The sequence below is a fragment of the Mesoplodon mirus genome (genome assembly GCF_964341445.2).
Source record: "Mesoplodon mirus genome assembly, chromosome: 5".
NCBI lineage: Eukaryota > Metazoa > Chordata > Mammalia > Artiodactyla > Ziphiidae > Mesoplodon > Mesoplodon mirus.
Window position 1 is genome coordinate 43,822,323 of NC_138980.1, and position 21,047 is coordinate 43,843,369.

Consider the following 21,047-nt stretch of genomic DNA (forward strand, 5'->3'; position numbering starts at 1 on the left):
GGCCACGCCCCCCGAGACCCTGACCTGGCCCAGGTCTCTCCAGGGACCCCGGTCCCGCCCCCAGCCCGCAGGTCCCGGAGCCCAGCAGCCCCTGAGCACTCGCCCGGCCGCCGCCTGTGACGAAGATGCCACCGCTGTGCCGGCGTCCGGGCCGCCGCGTCCTTCTTCTCCTACTGGCCATGCTGCTGCCCTCGTCACCCCCGGCCCGTGCCCCCGCGCCCCCGGGCCCTGCCGCCGCCCTACTCCAGGCTCTCGGGTTTCCCGACGTGCCCCGGGGCGCCCCCAAGTCCCGGCCCGTACCCCCTGTCATGTGGCGCCTGTTCCGCCGCCGGGACCACCAGGAGGCCAGGGCGGGCCCTCGGAGGACGCCCCTGGGGGCTACCCTGCGGCCGTGCCACGTGGAGGAGCTGGGGGTCGCCGGAAACATCGTGCGCCACGTCCCGGACCGCGGTGAGTGGGGTCTGCGCTGGGGGCGTGGGTCTGGGAGGCCGATACCGCGCTGGGCGCCCCGAGCCCGCCACGAGCCTCCAGCGGCGCGTGAGGAAGGCCGGAGAGCCCTGAGAGTCCCCACCCGCCCCGTCCAGCCCGCAAGCAACCTGGGCGTCTGAACTCCCTCAGCTCCTCCGCGTGGACACCTGCCGGGACAGGGGATGGGGTGGGGGAGTGGTCCGAAGGCCAGGCTCCCTTGCACCGAGCAGGGCCCCTTGCTTGCAGCTGAAGCCCTGCCCCCACTCCATCCCACCCACTCTGCCGCTTCACACCACTTGATGTCCTCCTGCAGATGCCACCCGCCCTAGCATCGCTTCCCCACTGCCCCCATGCGTTCGCTCATTCCCCCCCCCTCACCTCCCCACCCCCGCCTATGTCCCCAACGGCTGGCCGCCCTACACTGGTCGGGGCCTCTTCCTTGCAAGTGATGCCCTGCCCCCACTCCATCTCCCTCACCCACCGCCGCTTCACACCATTTGACGCCTTCTAACAGATGGTGCGCCCCCCAGCTCCGGTCGCTCACCTTCCCCCGCTGTCCCCAACCGAGACCCCTTCGCGGGCCGATCGGCACCGAGTGGGGACCCAGCGCCAGCCGAGCCCTCTCCCTTCCTCCCCAGGCGCGGCCGCCCGGCCCCCGGAGCCCGCCTCAGCTGCGGGACAGTGCCCTGAGTGGACCGTCGTCTTCGACCTGTCGGCCGTGGAGCCAGCCGAGCGCCCGAGCCAGGCCCGCCTGGAGCTGCGCTTCGCGGCTGCACAGGCGACGGCGGGGACGGCGGGCGGCTGGGAGCTGAGCGTGGCGCCGGCGGGCGCGGGCCCTGGGCAGGTGGTGCTCCGCCAGGCGGTGCCCTCCCTGGGAATGCCGGTGCGCGCCGAGCTGCTGGGCGCCGCCTGGGCCCGCAACGCCTCGGCGCCGCGCAGCCTCCGCCTGACACTGGCGCTGCGTCCCCGGGACCCCGCCGTCTGCGCGAGCCTGGCCGAGGCCTCGCTGCTGCTGGTGACCCTCGACCCGCGCCTGTGCCACCCCCTGGCCCGGCCGCGGCGCGAAGCCGAGCCCGCAGTGGGCGGCGGCCCCGGGGGCGCGTGTCGCGCGCGGCGGCTCTACGTGAGCTTCCGCGAGGTGGGCTGGCACCGCTGGGTCATCGCGCCACGCGGCTTCCTGGCCAACTACTGCCAGGGCAAGTGCGGGCTGCCCGCCGCGCTGTCCGAACCCGGCGGGACGCCCGCGCTCAACCACGCGGTGCTGCGTGCGCTCATGCACGCGGCCGCCCCTAGCGCCGCCGCCGGCCTGCCCTGCTGCGTGCCCGCGCGCCTGTCGCCCATCTCCGTGCTATTCTTCGACAACAGCGACAACGTGGTACTGCGGCACTACGAAGACATGGTGGTGGATGAGTGCGGCTGCCGCTGACCGGGGGCGGGCGGGAGGGGGCAACAATAAACACTGCGTGGTCCGCTCTGCTGTCTTCTCGGGTCTTGTCACCTGGGAGTGGGGAGGGAAGCATCTATGTCCATCACCATGGTGGGTGGGAGTCCTACAGTGACGCCGCCGGCCCAGCCTTCCCAGAACCCATCTCTAGGGGGCCCAACATCTAACGTACACAGGCCCCAGGAGCTGACCCTGCATAGGCCCAGCTTCCCCCACTCCAGTCCCTGCTGCGCAGGTTTGGCCCGCCTCAGCTTTGCCGTGGAGGTGGCCCCGAATCCCCCAGCCCCAACCAGGCAGAACCCCGAACCAAGTGCTCTGCCACCCCCCGTAATTATCCAGCCCCAGTGTGAATGCAGAGCTGTTTATTAAGAGTTTATTGGTGACAAAAGAAGTTAAAACAAATTGACCGAAAATCAAGTTACATTGCCTTGGTACAGATGCTTGATTTGGGGGACTCATAGCAACTGTTGCTAAGGTGGAGAAAAAAGCAAACAGCACAAAGCAGAGGCAAAGCATTCCAAGGAACAGAACAGGGTGGGTGGGTGTGTCACCCATGGGGACAGTGCACAAGGGGTCATAGCAAAAACCTATCCAAACTCTATGCAGCTACCAAAAGAAGTGGGAACCGAAAGCACTACAGCAATGGTAATAAATAAGAGGCCTTGCCAGAAGGAAGGTGGCCTGTGTGTCCCCCATCTCTCCCATGTACCAGCTGGAATCTGGAGGCTTTGGGATAAGGCACATAGGGAGGGGGATGCTGGGGGTCAGGGTCATCAGGGCCCGGATAGGCAGGGTTAGGGTTAGACAATCCCCAACTAGGTCCCGCCAGGGAGGCTAATCCCCATCATGGTGTGCGAAGAGCTGGGGGTGACTCCACCAGCAACAATAAATGCAAGTTGCAACCCAGACCCAGGCAGAGGCCCCTTGTACCACGTGATGTGACAACTCCTTCAAGCCCTTCCGCACAGAACCAACTTATTCGTATTCCTTTTCCCCGCCAAAGTTAAAATGACCCCACCTCATCAAAACTATGCCCGCAGGTAGAAGGGCTCCAAACTAGTCAGGCAGGATGGGGAACAAGAGGGGATGGGGCATTCAGTCAGCCTAACTGGCCACAGCGGCGGTGGGAGCCTCCCTGGGGACGGGGACAGATCCTCCTGGCTGGTGCTTTCCACCAAATCCTCAGGAAGGACCCTGGGGAAGGAGCCACTGGCCAGGGAACTGCCACCTTCCTGCCCTCTGGCCTCACGGCCAGTCCTGCCCGAGGCCCCTCCTGTGGGGCCGAGTCCACGGCACACGGGAAGCACTTTGCTTCTTGGAGTCCAGCAGAGACCACGGAGTCGCCTGCCCGGCCCGGGACCGTGCTCCCTCACCACCCTGACGTACAGGGAGAAGCTGCTGGAAGCTAAAACTGAAAAAGAAAAAAATCCTCCTCCCGTCACAGGTGTTGATCCTAATCTTGAGTTGTTTTGGCATGTTTAAACTTCATTTCTGGAAGCTTCTCGCATCTCCCAGGTCCACCACTAAGATTTGAGAGACAAATTCAGGAAAGTATATTTTTCAGTACTCCTCTGAAAGAATCTTTTAAAAACAAACAGAAAAACACAAACCACCATATTTTCTTTAAATGAAAACCCTCCTAGAACACAGGCAGTGTGAGCGCGGCGATATCAGAGCCGGCGTGGACAGAACCCACACTCTGAGGGGCTCTCCCGGCACGGCCGCCACCGCAAGGAGCCTGCTCGGTACAGAAACGCGTAGTTTTTCCTGCTAAAACGTAGTCCCCTTTCAATAAAAGAGAAAAAGAAAGAAAAGAACAGAGGAAAGGGCTACTCTGAGATGAGGGTCTTCCTCCCTCCGCCCTGGTCGCAGACCCAGATGTGGACGCAGCGGGCGAGCGCTGGGCTCCTCGGCGAGCGGGGCTGGCGGGGCTCGCTGGCGGGCGGTCCTCCGTGGCCGCCCCACCTCCCGCTCTCCCTTCTCCGTCTCCTCGCCGCCACGTGCCAGCAGTGGGCGCTCGCTCCGTCTCGGGCTCCTCTCTCCCTCGGGTACTCCTCTCCCTCTCCTGTTGCTCACAGTGGTGCTTCAGTTTTAGCAGTGGAAAACAGGTATCCATTTATTTTTATTTTTTATTACCCAGAATAAGATGCTGATGGACTAAGCCACGTAGCTTAGCTCTTCCGCTGCCACCTGTTGGGGAGGGAGGGAGGGCAAGAGGCTTCAGAGAAAGTGGGAGCCGGGGCAGCTCCCGGGCCTGGCCCGGAAGGCACGGACGGGGCTTTCTCCCCGACTCCACTTGGCACCTGCGTCCTCATGTGTTAAACGTGACCTCAGAGGCCGGCCGGGTACCCAGACCAATGACTTCCCACCCGGAGAGAAGGCAGCCGAGAGTTAAGGCTGTTGAGCCTGTGTTGTTCAACAGCGGTGCGCCCCTCCTCCCAGCATCACTGCATCCCACTTTCCCTGCACACAGTCAGGAAGGCGCACAGGGGCAAGCCCCAGGCCTATGCTTGCCCTGCTCGGCCTCGTTACAGATGGAGAACCATGAGCCAGGGCCCTCACGGGCACCTGAAAGCACCCCCAGAGGCACCCGTGCACCTAGGAGCTGGGGCCCTCGCCACCCTCACAACCTGCCTCATCAGGGCGAGGGGTGCGTCCACTTCCTGGCTGCCCACCAGGAGCAGCTCTAAGACTCTCTCTGGAGAGGACCGTGGCACAGACGGTGTGCATGAAGTTCACATCCCCCAGACACTAAGCAGAGGTGCAGGGACCCAGAGTGACAGTTGACAGGATGTGCTGGCCCTCGAGGACTTGAGACTCCCACATTTCCCAAATTTTCCTACAAGTCCAGATCCCAGCGAAGACCTCCTCCAGAGGCCAGCTTGCCTTCTAATACTGGGACAGCCCCGTCACTCCGCCGTGCTGGTACGCCCGCTCCCCCTGGTACGTGGAGTCTTGCGACAGCGCCACATCAATCTGTGACTTAAACTCATCTCCAAGGTAACTGTCCTGGAAGACAAGGTTGGAGAGATGAGCACCCAGTCGAAGGATGCGCACTCACCCTCCCAGCCTTGAGAACCTGCTCTGCATCCAGCCCATCACCAGCCGCAGGGAATAATCTGGAAACTTATCCTCAAGCCTAAGTGGCAGGAAACCCACACTGGTTACCTCACCATTGGAGACACGCTACCCAGGACAGTATTGTGGATGGAATGTTCTAGACCTACAGTCCCCCTGCTAAGGTCTTTAGGGGTGAGTGTCATGGGGTCTGCATGTGTGAAGAGGGCTCCCTGGGCTGGTCTGACTTTTCTGTGGGTGCGAGACGTCTCAAGTTAAAGTGGCAGAGGGCTCACCTGGGACAGCTCAGGCTGGGAGAGGCCGGGCTGGCTCATCTGGGAAGGCTGGCTCATGGAGATGTAGCCCTGGGTCAGAGCGCCCTGTGAGAAGGGCTGTGACGCCACATCCTGGCTGGCCTGGCTATTGGGGAGATTCGTCTGGCTGGGCCCAGGAAGCCCAAAGCGGTTCTTCTGGCGTCCCCCACGACCAGTCTTGCCTTTTGGGGTGCCCCGGCCTGAAAGACAGCCATCCAGGGTTCCTTGAAGGAGGTTCTGAGCCTCACAGACAAGCACTCCTGCTCAAAGCCTGGATGTGAACAAACTGCAAGGCCAAACTGCTTTTCCCCATGGGATGCCACTCAGTGCTCACCTGCAGCTGGCCCATTAGCTTGTCCAAAATACCCCGGTGGCGGCATGGGCGGCATGACCAGGTTGAAGGGGATGGGAATGTTCATGGCAGCCACGTGGCTGGGGCCAGCACTGATCATGCCAATCTGGTCATGGGTCTGGAAGTACATGTTCGAGGGCCGGCCTACAAGACACAAGGTGAACGGCAGGCATCACACTGCATCCAGATGAGTCTGTTGCCTGCACATAGCTGAAATGTCTGTTTAGTCCTGTCACTGCTTTGTCTGCCCCAGCGTTTCTTGGTGCGTCCCTAACAGCAAAGTCACCTGATGCAGAATCTCACAACTCAACCTCCTCCCCCTCCCCGCGCCTAATAGCCTCCTTGAGGCTGGTGCCTGGGAAGGCACCTTTTCTCCCAGGGGATTCTGAGAATCACCGGCCCATGGGGATCTGAAAAACTGAAACCGCTCTGCATCTCTAATTTCTTTAAAAAAACCCTTTTATGGCAAATGCTATATTCATGTTACATGCTACCACTGCCACCCCCCAAGCAAAAGAGAAAGCCCAAGCTTGACAGACCAGCAGATCTCACTGAAAGCAAAAGCCCCCCAGGGGGCTTCCCTGGTGGCGCAGTGGTTGAGAGTCCGCCTGCTGATGCAGGGGACATGGGTTTGTGCCCTGGTCGGGGAAGATCCCACATGCCGTGGAGCGGCTGGGCCCGTGAGCCATGGCTGCTGAGCCTGCGCGTCTGGAGCCTGTGCTCCGTGGAGGGAGAGGCCACAACAGTGAGAGGCCCGCGTACCACATACACACAAAAAAAGCCCCCAGGGCAACCTTGGGTGTAGCCAGACCCACCGTGGCATCAGGGATGAAGTATGGACCCAGGAAACTCCCAGCCACAGGGGGACTCGTCAGATATGGTGATAAGAAATCTGTTGTTCTTCAAGAACACAATCCCTGGGACTTCCCTGGTGGTGCAGTGGTTAAGACTCTGCACTCCCAGCGCAGGGGGCCCAGGTTCGATCCCAGGTCAGGGAACTAGATCTCACATGCATGCTGCAACTAAGAGCTCGCATGCTGCAACTAAGGAGCCCATGTGCTGCAACTAAGGAGCCTGCTTGCCGCAACCAAGACCCAGCGCAACCAAATAAAAGTAAATAAATAAATATTTAAACAGACAAAAACAAACAAAAAAACACAATCCCCTGTCTGAGCCCAGGGACAGGGAGAACAATGGGGCAGGGAAAGGGGCCCTGACAATTTAATGTGACAAAGGAGCAGCTGGGGTGCGCCTGCCCTCAGGGTGAGTGGCAAGCACATGAGAGGTTTAAGGCCAACGTGAAACTCGGGCAGGTGGCACAGAGTCATGGGTGAGGCAGTCACCCTCCATGAGGGCTGGTGCAGGGAAGGGTCAAAGGAGGCAGGGATCTGGGGGATGAATGGGAACCGTCTACAGACTGGCTCAGGCAAGAGTCGCTGTCCCAGGCAGCAGGATAAAGCTCAGCCTCAGTACATACAGAAGCCTCACACAGGAAAAGCGGGCACGCACAACCCTGAGGTCTGACAGATGGAGCTGAAGCTTGGGGAAGCCGCGAAACCTGAAATGAGGCAGGGGGTGTGACACCCCCACTGAGAAGGTGAGCGAAGGGCAGGCAGGGTGGGGTGCGAGCACAGGGCAAACTGGCTGAGCTGCGGTATTTGTTGAGAAACCACTGTCCATTGAGCTGTATTATTTTAAAAACATCTGGTTTTTAGAAATGGCCAAAGACCAATTATTTGATTTCTGACAAGGGAAGCTGAGAAAACTCTGTCAGGCAGGCTTCTGTGGACCAAGGCTTGGGAGCCACCCCAAGAGTAACAGGGCTGGAAGCTGTGGGTGTGGGAACGGTCAACAACTGTGGGGCTGGGCCGGTCCCCTGCAGAGACTCACCCTGGCTGCTCCGGTCATAGACCGATCCTGGGATGATGGCCTCCCGGGCATCATACATGGCTGTTGTCATGAAGCGGGCTCCCTGCAAAGGGTTTAGATAAGTGAGGAATTTATCATGTTGACACAAGGAAGAACTTCCAAAGATCTGGTGGCCTGGGAGGTGGCCAGGCTGCACTGAGGACTACCCCGAGGCTTGCCGGCTTTGGGCCTTTTGTGCTTCGGGCCTTGCCTGCCCCTCCTCACCTGACCTGGTCTTTGTTGCCAAACATTTCCGTCTCTGGGCTTCAGCTCAAGCAGCATCCACTCCCTAGGCCCCCAGAGCACCTTGGGTTTGCCAAGTTCCCTAACTGCTTGGGTCTGACCCCTAGGTGCCACCCGTGACGTAGCATCCCATGAAGTCCAAGGCCAGAAAGGCCTCAGAACAGCGGGGAGACCTGGCGTGGGGGGCTCTGTGGGGACAGACTGGCATGCATGGCTCCTGTTCACACAATGACACTCTCAGCGCACGCTCAGCTCGCGCTCGTCACGTGTCACACCTGCCATCGCTCACTGCCACGTGCCCGGAACACCGGCCTGGGGAGGACGGGGTTCCCAGCAGTCTCCTCCCCACCTCCCGGCCCCTGCCTGCGGCCGGCCCTCACCGGGTTGATGGTGTTGACCAGCTTTCTGGGCTTGCTGAACTGCATGAGGCTCTCCCTCAGGTTGTTCAGCGGCCCCTCCACCAGCACCTTCTGCTCCTTGTAGTAGTTCAGCAGGTGGTTCCAGAGCGGCTGCTTGGACAGGGCCTTCGGGTTGCCCACAATAATGACCCCATATCTGCAAGACGTGGGCACAAAGAGTGCCGTGCTTAGGGCTGCATGGTGAGCAGAGTACTACACAGATCGGTCCAAGGCAAGAGCAAACAAACTGGAAACCCAAGTCCAGAGTAAAAGGTGCCCAGGCAGCTCTCCTGGCACCCCGCCCACCAGGCACCCCTCCTCCTGCCACACAGGAGCCTTGGGGGCCACCCTCGACCCCCCTAACCAGATGCCTGCCCTGCCTGTGCCAGTGCCTGCCGTGAATGCTGGGGACAGGTGAGTAACTGTGAGCCGAGGTGACTTTCACTGGAGCCCACCCTGTAAGCTGCTGAGCCTACACTCGGGTTTATTTGAGGGCAGATTTCTGTGGAGCCCATATGTCAAAACACCTCTGTGGGCCGATGAACTCAGAGATGAGTCTCCTTGCTTGCAACCATGAGTCAGCCTCCTGGGCACTATGTCATAAGTGGCCCAGGCAGGCTCCACAGCAGCTTCGGGACCCCTGATGGGCCGGGCATGTAACTCGAGGCCCAAGCTGAGCTGCTAATGGACGCTCACACTCATCAGGCTGTGCTGGGACCACCCCTGCCCCCGCCAACGCTGGCCGCCAAACAAATGGGGTAACAAACGAAAACCAAGGGCTCAGTGGGGAAGGAACCAACATGCGAACGTGAGCCCAGCTTGGGGCTGGTACGATGGTGGCTGTTGTCTGGTGTCACGTGGGGGTAACACGGGGTCCACCTTGCCCTCTGGGTCCCTCACCATTTGAGAAAAGTTATATTCCAGAACTGAACAAGGCAAATAGGACTAAAACATTAGACTCATGGATTAAACAACTTGACAAGGACACTCCGCTGTTGGGATGAAATTTCCTTCGAGACTGAGGCCGCAGAAAGCCACCAGGACACAGAAACAAAGACAACACACGAGTGAGATGTTCTTTCCGAATTGCTGCTGGCAGCCCTCTGACCGCTAGCACTGGCGAAGCCCCTCTACCATGCCCTGTGCCGCAGCCCAGGGTGCAGCTGGGGTACGAGAATTAATAGGAAGAGAACCAGGCACTGAGCAGCCTCTTGGGCCAACCCCTCCGAGTGCCTCAGAAGGACTCCTATGCAAGAGGAGCCACCAGCAAGGCCCAAGAGGACTCAGTCCTCCATACCGTGCTCTGGTCAAGGCCACATTAAGCCTCCTGGGGTCGTTTAAAAATCCAATGCCTTGGTGCTCATTCGCCCGCACACAGGAGAGGATGATGAAGTCCTTCTCGCGGCCCTGGAACGCATCCACGCTGGCGATCTCCACCTCCTGCAGGGGCAATGGTCACGGTCAGCCAATAGGCTTCCTCAAGGACCCCTCAGCCTGGTGGTAAGATGCACCATCAAATCCCAGCGATGAGCCTGGGACCTGAAGCCTGCAGAGCCCCTAGGTGCTGGCCACCGGCTCACTGCGCCTCTGCTACAAGGTGGCCAAAGGTCAGTGCCTGGGGTAGGAGCCAGCAGACCGGACTGGGCGCGCGCACCTGGTAGAGCTTGGTGTGCAGGGAGCCACTGAACTGCATGTACTGCACCAGGTAGGAGCGCTGGCCCTCATAGGGCGTGATGATGCCGATCTGGTCTGGCTTGGCGCCCGCCTTCAACAGCTTCGTGGTGATCTTCTCCACATTTGCAGCCTCCGTCCTAAGAAAATCAGGCTTTCACTTCCCAGGCTCCACCTGTGGGCTCCTGAGACCCCCCCCAAGGCTGGAGGCTGTGGGAGGCTCAGGGGCAGTTCCACCTCCAGCACGACCCTGTGAAGGCCCTGCCCAGTGTGGCCACGGCTGGGCTGCCCATCCTTTACCAAGGGAGTCATGAGGGATAGAAAGGCTCATGCGTGGGTTTATGAAGGATCTGCTCAACATAAAAACGTGTGCTGAAAAGATGAGATTGGAAATAGGCTGTTGGTTTAAGTGTCTGAACAGAATAAGGATGAGGGGGACAAGGAAAAGTTTCACCACCACATTAAACAAAACCACAGGTTAGCAGTCACTGGACAAGCCATCACTGAAGCCAGGAGACGCCACAGATGAGTCTCTGCTTACCTGTTTAGGTAGGAGGTGCCTGAGCTGGCAATCTCCTCTTGGCCCTGGGTCACGTAGAAGAACATCGGTTTATCCGGTTGGGGCCACTGGAAGTCAAACCCCTTCTTCACACGATCCGCTGTCATCGTAGAGGAGAAAAAAAGAGAATATCCAATCAGAGAAGAAAGTGTAGGCAGTCTGGACTGAGCTAAGGTGGACAGCTGAGTGGAGGCCACGCCATCCTGGGCAGGCACACGGTGGGGCAGGAAACCGCAGGCTCCAGGCAAAAGACCCAGGTCTGCGGGCCCGGGGCAGGCCACCGAGTACATCCTCTGACCGAAACTCCCATGAAAACCTGGCACCGTGTCTGGGATGAAGCCGGCTCACTGGCTGAACACATCTCACTGGTTAGTGCTTTCTGCAGTCTGTTTAAGAAACCCGTGTCTGCCCCAGGGTAATGAAGATATTCTATTTCCTTCCAGAAGCTTTATGATGTGCCTTAAGGGACTCATATGCCCCTACAACTGGCTTTTAAGAATGACACTGATGGGCTTCTCTGGTGGCACAGTGGTTGAGAGTCCACCTGCCGATGCAGGGGACACGGGTTCGTGCCCCGGTCCGGGAAGATCCCACATGCCGTGGAGCGGCTAGGTCCGTGAGCCATGGCCACTGAGCCTGCACGTCCGGAGCCTGTGCTCCACAACGGGAGAGGCCACAACAGTGAGAGGCCCGCGTATCGAGAAAAAAAAAAAAAAAAAGAATGACACTGTTGGGGCTTCCCTGGTGGTCCAGCAGTTAAGACTCTGCACTTCCACAATGCAGGGGGTGCAGGTTTGATCCCTGGTTGGGGAACTAAGATCCCACATGCCACGTGGTGCAGTAAAAAAAAAAAAAAGAATGACACTGTTGAGCTGACCCCATCTTGTCACACACCAGGGCCGGTAGACACATGGGTCTGCCTCTGGAATCTATCCTGAGCACTGTGCCCAGTGTCTCTGCGATTGCAGATTTACAGTAACTCCTGACATCTCCTAGTACGAGCTGCCACCTTCGTCAGGCTCTCCATGTTCATCTTGGGTGCTTGGTCCTTATAATTTAAAAAAATCAGCTTTTCAAATCACACCCCACCCACACCTTTGGGAATTCTGACTGGAGTTGTACCTAATCAACAGATTAGAGTAAGAAAACTGGTATTTTTGCATGAAAATAGCCTAACACTGATGAAGGAAGCTTGACCCATGAGAACACGTTGTATGATCCCTTTTATGTCAAGCTGAAAATGAGGCAAAGCCTCAACCTTTCAAGCGAGGGCAGTGGCTGGCAAGCTTGGTGACCCGCGCACTGCTGGCAAACGCTTAACCACCTGCTGGGGGTAAGGTGAGGGCTAATCTACAATGCTGGCCAATTTCTGTGGTATAAACACTCCCACCACCACTGATGTCAGGCTACCCTGAGTCTGTAGGTCTGGGCGGGCACCCGTACTGCCCTGGACAGGGGTCACTTCAAGGCTGCAAGGAGCTGGTCAGGTTGTGCTTTTAGATGCAGGCGCTAGTTACACGGGTGTGTTCACTTAGTGAAAACTCACTAAGCTGAACACTTAGGATCTGGGCACTTTTTTACACTTCAGTAGAGAGTTTAAAAAAATATACTCATGGGGTACTATGTCCTGGGCACTGACGGTTCAGCAGTGAACCACCACCACCAACCCCTGCCCTATGGAGCCGATGCCGTGGAGGTAGGTGGAGCAAGGTGGGCGAGGGTGTGAATCAGGGTTACATGGTGGCTTTCCCAACAAGTGTCAACCACGTCAGAGAATCACAAACAAGCTCCTCATGGCCTGGCCTTTTCTAGCCCCACCACCCAACAGACCAGCAGCATTCTAAGTGTCAAGACTGCACTGCACAGCAGCCGTGTGGCCCTGGCCAGGCACGCACACTTTTGGCCTCAGTCTCCTCACCTGTAATGTGGGCTAAACAAGGCCGACATGGTGGGCTGTTGGCATTAATGAGACACTAACTGGTTCTCGAATGAATGCTGCTCTCAGAACCCCTTTACACTCTGAAAAGTTGAGTTCAAACAGCTATTGTTTTTGTGGATTACATCTACTGATATTTATTGTACTTTAAAACCCAGAAATCTAAAATATTTTAAAATTCATTTAAAGATAAACATATTAACTTACAAATATTTTTTTATGAAAAATAACTGTATTTTCCACTAAAATATATATTTAGTGCATTTTCTGAACTCACTTCACGATCCGGCTTACTCTACTCCTGTTCCCAGTCTCCCATAAGCCCTTGCAGCATGTGAGGATGGTCACAGATGCACGTGGTTGGAAAAGGGAATCGTGTTTCATGACCTTTCCTGCTACTGTGGAATTCTGCCCGATTCTACAGGAAAGCTGGATAGGAGGTCACCCTGCAGGTCAGTGACGATGGCCTTTCTACTCTGCCCTGCACCTGCATGGCCTCTGACCCCCCAGTGACTTGGGAGCACCCTTGCTGGCCACTGGAATGGCAAGTGCCTGCTCACCTCGTCAGGCAGAGCTTCCAAAGGCTGATGCACCTGACATCTGTCACCACCAAAGATCTCATCAGAAAATCCACTCAGCATTGGGAAGACTTGATCAGCTCATGCTAGGGGACATGGGTTTTCCAAAATTCTAATTTTGGTGTGAATTCTCTGCTTTTATCACTGGTGATGAATATTCTCAGTTATTTTCCTTGAAGCCACAGGCTCGCTTTGGTCACTTTTGGGAAAACGCCTGCTAAATACCCCAGTCTGTACAACCAGTGTGTGAGTCCTTCCTTCAAGCACCTCACACCCCTGCCAGGTTTCTTAGGAGAACGTCCTCTCCTATCACACAGAGAATCTCAAGAACGTGCACTCAGGGATTAGTAAACTGAGTACTCTTCGCTTGTGCACCCAGACTGGTGCCTGCCACAGGTGTGTGGTGGTGACGACACACAGCAGCCTGGTCACACCACTGACTCATGCTGAGGCTTCTGTGCCATTAGCGCAAGCGTCAGCACAGCCAAAAGGTGCACGATGTCCCAGTGTTACTACAGAAGTAGTCTGGCCTTGGTCGTGCAGAGGTCTTTGAGACCCCCAGGGCCCGGACTTTGAGAACCACCGATAGAGGAAGGAGCGGGACGGGCAGTCAGCTCTGCCACCCCCTCTTGTGTGTGCTGTGTGTGATGCACCAATGGTGGGAATTCTCACGTATTGACTCTGAATTTTGCGAGGACACGGGCTCCCCCTTGCCCACACCCCGAGAATGTCCCAGAGTGCATTCCAGAGTGCACGTTCTGTCCCACTGACCACTGCATCTCTCTGAGGCGTCCCCTACCCACAAGCAGTCACCACGTAAGGCCACTTAAGAAGGAAGTGACAGGAGGTATTGTCTCCCCAGGCCCCCCACTCTGGGCCGAGTATTACCTGCAGTGACACCATTCTGAAGAGAGCCCTCATAGAAGATGTTGGATGGGAAGGCACTGAGCGCAGGATGCATCCGATACTGGACCTGGAGGCGGATGGGACGGATGCCCAGCACCACCAGGCGCTCAAAGAGCGACTGGGACAGCCCGGCCTTGGCCGCCTTCTTGCACATCACCACGGGGCCCAGCTGGCAGTGGTCGCCCACGAGGATCAGCTGTGGTGAAAGGCCCACACAGGTAAGAAGCTCAAGCATGGAACAGCCTAGACGTCCACTCAGGGGACTAAGAGGGCCAGGGTCCATACAACCACCCGGCTATGTGAATTCAAATGGCAAGATATGGACTGGGGGTGGGAAAACTGCCCACCACATACATGAAACACGCAAACTTGCACTCAGAACCCACACAAAGGCACTCTGTGCCAAGTCCACCCTTCGAAGACCCCCTCAAAGAGCCTGCTGTGCATCCCTCTGTGCTCTGGCAGGGCATCAAACAGCACCATAGGACACTTAAAAACAAACCCCCAGCACTAAGAATCACACAGAACTGGAACAAGAGAGAATGCAAACCAATTTTCAAACAAGACTATAATGGATGGGCTGTGGCCCACCTGCTTGGCTCCAAGGACCACAGGGACCATGCACTCTGGCTCGGTGGCCTGGGTGCTCTCGTCGATTAAAATGGATCGGAACTGCATCTTGGCGAGCCTTGGGTCCCCGGCGCCCACACACGTGCAGCAGATGACATCTGCATTCTGGGGAAGAGAGTGCGCCAGGCATCAGGGCACCTGCACAGTCCATGTTCCCAGATCCCAGAAGTAGGCAGGATGGGACACAGACACCATTCCGGTCCACGCCCGCCTCAACAACTATGGAAATAAGTGGTCCCTCTCTGACAACATCTGTCCAGGGTGCAATGACCCTAACTTTCGAGATCCTAAGTGGTTGGGCTTCATGCCTAAGAAAGAGCTTGGCGCCTTGAGACAGCCTCTGAGGGGCAGCGCTAAGCCAGGGACACCATGCTCAGGCTGAGATCCATCAGCAAAGAGCAGGAGACGGCGCTCCAGACCTGCCCCCTGCCCCACCCCGGGTACGGACCAGATTCCCAAGATCCCAGCAGCAGGGAGGCTGGCGGGGAGTGGAATCTACCTCAACAAGATGTCTCTGTGTGACCTCAGAGAAAGCATACGGAGGAGGGTATCAGAGTTCTCTCCTCATATGCAAACACTAACTAAAGGTGCCATCGTGGACTTAACGCATCCAAGCAGGTCCTTTGGCCCAAGTGAACAAGACAAACGCCCAAAGGCCCAGGCCAGTCCCCCCGGCAGCAGGGCGGGTGAGCTCACCATGAGCAGCTCCCTCTCGGCAGTGCGCTTCAGGGCCCGGTACCGCTTTTCGTCCGCAGACGACAGCTCGCCCGTCTCATCCTTCAGCTGCTGCAGCTTCTGGAGCTCCGGCATGCTGCAGACACAGGGGCACATGAGAGGGAGGCGTGTGTCGCCAGGGCCTGCCCAGGGGAGACACACCTCGCTTAAGGCCGGCTACCCGACACCCACCTGTCCATGTTCCTGATCTGGTTGTGCAGGGCCAAGAACGACACCGGGGAATCGATGGCCTCTCGGCTCTTGGCACAGAGCCGCACGACTTTCAGCCCAGTCTGGTGGATCTTCTCAGTCAGCTGATCCACGGCTATGTTGCTTGGAGCACAGACAAGCACGGGCCTTCAACACAATGTGAGCAAATGTCAGTGCTCGCCCAGAGAAAGTCTAATTAGCCAAGACTTGTTTTGAATCATAGGCAGTGGAGCCAGCTCAAGCTCTAAGACTAAAGCCAAGAGTGACACGATGCTGAAATAGCTAAGAGCCAGATGGTCTGGAGCTTCCTGATCTTCACTCTACTCATGCAACCCACCGCTAACACCCGAGTCCAACATCCTCACCTCCTGTTTGCACTGTAAAGTCTTTCAAAGCTCCAAGGTGCACGCAGGCACAACACAACCCAGGATGAACCTACCCACTACAGCCTTTACAAGAATGGCAGGTTTGCTTGTTAAAAGCAACCACAAAGGCCAGATCTAATACAAATGGCATAGAATGCAGCATGCCAGACACCCTGGGCCCCAAAGCCTCCTGGACGACAGGCCTCCCTCTCTCCCCAACTTGGGCTGTGCAGAGCCCTACCCATTGCCTTGCCGAGCCAGGTGGTAGACAATGGTGGCTGAGGTCACCGTCTTTCCTGTGCCCGGTGGGCCCTGGATCAGACTCAGTGGTCTCTGCAGCACAGTCTTCACGGCATAAACCTTCAGATACAAGTGGCTGTTAGGGGTGTAGACACGGCGGAGGGCCGCTCACTACGCAGGCTCTGCAGTCCGGGACCCTCCTGCCCCCGGGGCGGGTGAGAACCTGAGAGTGGTTGAGGTCAGGGAGCCCCTGCGCCGTGAAGCGCTTGGGCAGCTGGCACTTGATGATCACATCCTCCACCTCGTGGCCGAGCAGTTTGTGGTAGATGTAGCCCGACACGGAGGTCTCGTCCACAGCAAAGGTTTTCAACGCACTCTGCATCCTGAAAGGAAAGCTCCAGGTCAGTGGCACGCACCACCGTGGAGCTGCTGTGCAGACCTGCCCCTCTGTGATGAGGAGGAGAAGCACGGAGACGCCGGAGGCAGCAGCCACGCCAAGGGCAGGTGACCGCAAAGTAGATGCAGGGAAGTAGAGGCTGGGAAGGAGGCAGATATACCTGTCGAATGAGGTCGACTTCCACACGAAATCCACCTGGAAGTTATGAGTCACCTCCACGGGTGCACCCACACTGCTCCGAAGCTCAATAGCGATCTCATCGCCATAATCTATGCCGCCGAGTTAAGTCTCATCCTGGTCAAAAGCCTTTCTGAGGAGACCTCACTCTGTTACTGAAGAGACAGACCCTCCTCTGCACCAAGGACAGAAAACGCAGCCAGAGACCCACGTTCTCAGGGACAGATTCTGCCCACCGTGTCCAGGGCCAGCGCAGCCAGCACTGTCCTCCTCCTCATGAGCCCTGGGGCAGCAGCCAGCAGCCAGCACCCAGCATGGAGCAGCCAAGCCCAGGGCCCAGGTTCCAGGCCCTGACTGTGAATTTCCGCAGAGCCCTCAGGCACATAGCTCGGAGCGCCCTGGCTTCTGCCTAAGCAGCTCTCTTCATCAGTTTTATAGAAACGGTGCCCCCTCAGAGGACGCCTGAAGAAAGGGCGTTCCAGCCGCAGCTGTATACACCCTTCCCTCCACCTGAGGCCCCGAGGCTGCTCTCAGCGGTGACCCCCACGCAGGTCTCCTGTGCTCAGGACAAGCTCATCAGAGACTTGGGCAGACAGTGCCTGTGCCAGCCCTTCTTTACACAAAGGATACTATCAGGGACCTTGATGACGTGGCCGATCCCTTTCCATAGGGGCGCCAGGTCCCCTTTGTACCGCAGGCATATCTCATCCCCTTGCATGAGCCGCATGTCTTACAGGGAAAAGACAGCAAGAAAGTTAGAGTTTTCACATGTGCCACAGACGCTACCATGAAGAGTTCAAATTAAGGGACATTTTACAAGGGTGAAACTAGGAATTTTATGCTACTTATGGTCACAAATATTTTAAAACTTAAAATCACCTCTTAACCAAATTATGACTAAATCCTCATTACCAGAGTCAGTCTTGGGCAAAGTGAAGTAGGCGATTCTCTTCTTGTTAAGGCCCAGGTCCCACCTGACCGTGATGTTATCTTGAGTCTGAGCACATAAAAAATAAGAGCCCTGTTAGCCTGCAACACAGACACAGGCCTGGACTCCTTGTGTCTGGGTTTCCATAGGTGCATGCCCTATGGTGAGCAGCACCGGACAGCCTGAAACACCAACAAGGGCACATCCAAGAGAGAAGTCATTAGGACCCCAAAACCTGCACAGGACGACCAGGAGACCCCCACATGATGTCTGTTCTTGGAGGCGGCTTCTCTGTGGGCTGCGGAGGGAGAGAAGGAAGCCGATGGCTGAGGACACATCTCGTGAGCCTCAGGGCTCCTGCTTCCTATGCACAGTCTCCGAGGGATGGGCACAAGGAGTGTCCTCAGTGTGCTGTGGGCTCCTGACGTCTGACTCTCATGGCTGTGGCAAAGGCTACAAACCCAACTGTGAGGAATTTTTGTTGGATTTAAAATCCGAAAACACCCAGGCGGGTGTCTGGCTTTGAGTGATGGGGCGTCTGCCCACAGGCCTGTCCTCAATCCACGGTTCCGTCTCTCAGGGGCTGGGCCTCGGCCCACGTCAGCATTTGTAGTCTGCAGAGAAAACCACCCTCCCCAGACCTTAGGAGAGATGCTTTGTTAAAAAGACCAAACCCTCCTGCACACACCACATCACCTGCGACTCTTTCAGTTTCTTATCGTAGTCAGCCTCCAGCTTGACCAGAGGACCGAAAATGTTCTGGTACTGGTAGGCATCCTCATACCGCAGGAGGACATGCTGCGGCTCCTCATCCACTCCCGGCTTCTCGAGGTCCTCCAAGGTGGCAGAAGGATTTTCCTAGAGGACAAGAACAGCACCCCGTTCTTCCCTGTTCTCACCTCTAAAATGAACTATATGCGAGCTCCCCAGTCAACAGAGGCACAGCCACACCCACCATTTCTCAGAACGAGCTGATATTGGGCTGATGCAAAGAAGGGCACCCGGTGGTCAGTGGTGTCCACTCCGTAAGGAGAGCCCTCATATCAGAAAGTCCATGTGGCACACAGAGGTGGACACCCCAGGTACACAGCCCTGACACACCTATACCATCAGATGGCTGCACTCTCCAACAAAGGCCTAGCCCCTGACCTGGGAGAGATTACACTTCTTCCTGGCTGCCAGAAAGATTACTGGCTTCCCTGGCTGTGTAAACAGAAAGGAAGGCCCACCTCCCCATTTCCTCCTGATCCTATGCTGCACCAACAGGAGCAACGCACACTTCCTTGGCAGGGACAAAACAGTATGTGGGCTGTCTGGATACAAACAGGAACAGTGAAATAATTGTGGCAACTTGAAAATCAAGGTGGAAAGGTTCCTTGCTGGACTGTCCTTCAAAAATATTTTGACTTGCACTTGAAGTGAAGATAAATTCACATCTTTGATTATATGGGTACCTAATTAAAATTTCTAGCCTAGTTACTAAAACTTTATCATAAAATATAAACAGCCAGAACCAGAGATGGGCTTCCCTGGAGAAACGGTCTGTGGGCAGGGCAGGAATCCTTCGCGCCCCCAGCCTGGTGTCGCCCTGGCTCCGACGCGTCACAGGCCCGACCAGGTTTTATGGAGTGCACCTGCAGTCCTGTCTGTCTACTCAGGCCCGGCTCCTCCTGACATGTCCACACACAGTCACCAATGGCCAGTTCCCATCCACTTCCTTCCCACCACCTACCCTTGCCCTCAGCAAGAGAAAAATTCCAACAGCCGGAGCTTTCCTTTCCCAGAGGCCTGGTGGGAGGTACCCGTGGCGCCCTCAGTCCCGCTTCCAGAAGGAGCTCGAGGGGCCACTCCAGGTAGAGGCTGCAGAGCCCCCCTCGAGCTCCTTCCGGAACCTCCTGTTTCTGAGACACCACCCCCAGCTCCCCTCTCCACCCCCCCCCCAACACTTGGTGCTGAGATGGGTGTGCATTCCCAGCAGGCCCTCACCTTCCAGAGCTCCTCCAGCTTGTTGATCTGCTGGGCGGTGATCTGCCGCGCCCGCAGCTGCTCCTGCTCAGAAGGGATCTTGACCAGCCAGGACAGGAAGCAACGGTCCTGGATCAGGGGCTGCCACTGCGAGCTGTCCCAGTTAATGTCCTTGAGGCTGCTCTGACTGGCACAGGGCTGCCTGCAGAAGCCCCGAGGGCGGGGAGAGCCCAGGTGAGGATGACCTCTAGTCCCCCAAAGGCTTACTGCCTTTAACCTCAAAGGGGGCATTCCCTACATTTTACTGTATGATCACATTACCTTTAAATTGTTAGCAATAAATTGCGTGCCCCACACACTTGGGCTCTGAACTCTTAAAACTCAGAAGAGACTTTGCTTTTACTCAATTGTTTTCATGATTTAACCAGAACACACCCCAAAAGGGTTACTTGACATTCCCAGCTCTCTAACAAGCCCCAACCCCCCGAACCTCCTTACACCTCGTCAGTCGGCAGAAACTATTTTAAAGCTCCATGGAGTCAGAGCTATCGAGTGGCTGAGTCTTTGGGGAAGATGACTGGGGCTGAAAGGCAGTCCCCCAGGGAAATCGCGGCCCTGCCCTCACCTGCACAGCAGCACCACAACCGAGTCAGCCTTGGCAGGGATGAAGCCGAGGAGGAAGACGTTGCGGCAGCCGCAGTTATAACACTCCAGAACCGTCTCCCCCAGGGGCCCATCCTTGTGCAGTGTCACCTCTTTGCATTTTGCCCTCACGAGGTGATTTACAATGTGGCTAAAACCAGGAAATTATAAATAGTTAACACCCAAAGTTTGGCTTTTCACCACTTTCAATTTTCGAGCTCCGTTAAAAGTTCCGGTACCGTTCACGGTCCATTAGCAGGAGTGGTCACACCTCATCCATCTGGCATCCCGGGGGACCAGCCCGCCCCTGAACTGGCTCCCACAGAGCACAAAAATCAATCCGACTTGAACCATTTTTAAGGAAAACTCTCCTAACACGTTTCACACAGTTCCTGCTTTTTTCTCTCCCCCCCAGTTCCTGCTTTCTTAAATCCAACTTATTGGACCTAAGTGAATCTAACGCTGGGGCCAAGGCTGCTGTCCTGGAGAGGCAGGAGGCTCGCCCCTTTCACTGCTCCTCTGCTGTTGTAGTTTCTCTCCTGCTCCTTTCAAAGTCACTTCTCATGGCCCCTGTGCCTGCTTCCAGGAGCAACACCCCTCCTCATTTGCTGCAGGCCAGGAAACCTGATAACCAAATGTATTAGAAACCTGAGGACAGTAAAAAATACCGAGTAGTGGGGCTCAGGGATACTCTCCGGAAGCATAGGGCCAGCCCTGAATGGTCTGAAAGCCCCGCCACCTCAGCTCTTTCCTTGCTGCGCGTGGCCAGGGCTCTGACGCCTTTCTCATTTCTGGGACACGGCTCACCTAAACCAGGGCCTGAGTGCCCCAGCCACCAAACTCTACCCTCCGCCACGCCAGCCTCACTCAGGGCCCACGGGTGGTGCACAGTTCTGCCTCAAGCCCTCCCAGCCCCCCTAGCGATCTGCAGCCTGGCTGCAGGTT

The 21,047-nt window shown here is 56.8% G+C and overlaps 2 protein-coding genes across 3 annotated transcripts in view; one reads left to right on the forward strand and one right to left on the reverse strand.

Moving 5' to 3' along the window:
- The first annotated feature begins 108 nt into the window (after positions 1–108).
- On the forward strand, positions 109–1,903 carry GDF1 (growth differentiation factor 1). The gene is made up of 2 exons (XM_082622211.1): positions 109–450; positions 1,107–1,903. The coding sequence occupies exons 1-2, from the start codon at positions 126–128 to the stop codon at positions 1,892–1,894; spliced, it is 1,113 nt and encodes a 370-aa protein (XP_082478337.1). The 5' UTR covers positions 109–125; the 3' UTR covers positions 1,895–1,903.
- A 368-nt stretch (positions 1,904–2,271) lies between these two features.
- UPF1 (UPF1 RNA helicase and ATPase) overlaps positions 2,272–21,047 on the reverse strand; it is a 36,528-nt gene continuing 17,752 nt past the window's right edge. The window contains exons 4-24 of one of the 2 annotated variants that reach the window (XM_082620412.1): positions 20,086–20,253; positions 19,482–19,662; positions 18,192–18,353; positions 17,480–17,564; positions 17,198–17,296; positions 16,551–16,659; positions 16,217–16,376; positions 15,995–16,113; positions 15,371–15,535; positions 15,161–15,275; positions 14,426–14,569; positions 13,817–14,030; positions 10,397–10,514; positions 9,839–9,995; positions 9,482–9,624; positions 8,167–8,341; positions 7,526–7,607; positions 5,618–5,779; positions 5,266–5,483; positions 4,799–4,921; positions 2,272–4,102 (exon numbers count right to left, since the gene is read on the reverse strand). In XM_082620412.1, coding sequence (XP_082476538.1) covers positions 4,802–4,921; positions 5,266–5,483; positions 5,618–5,779; positions 7,526–7,607; positions 8,167–8,341; positions 9,482–9,624; positions 9,839–9,995; positions 10,397–10,514; positions 13,817–14,030; positions 14,426–14,569; positions 15,161–15,275; positions 15,371–15,535; positions 15,995–16,113; positions 16,217–16,376; positions 16,551–16,659; positions 17,198–17,296; positions 17,480–17,564; positions 18,192–18,353; positions 19,482–19,662; positions 20,086–20,253 — 2,896 coding nt within the window. In that variant the 3' untranslated portion in view covers positions 2,272–4,102; positions 4,799–4,801. Of the gene's footprint in view, positions 4,103–4,798; positions 4,922–5,265; positions 5,484–5,617; positions 5,780–7,525; positions 7,608–8,166; positions 8,342–9,481; positions 9,625–9,838; positions 9,996–10,396; positions 10,515–13,816; positions 14,031–14,425; positions 14,570–15,160; positions 15,276–15,370; positions 15,536–15,994; positions 16,114–16,216; positions 16,377–16,550; positions 16,660–17,197; positions 17,297–17,446; positions 17,565–18,191; positions 18,354–19,481; positions 19,663–20,085; positions 20,254–21,047 lie in introns of both variants that reach the window. The other variant, XM_082620411.1, reaches the window with a different exon arrangement.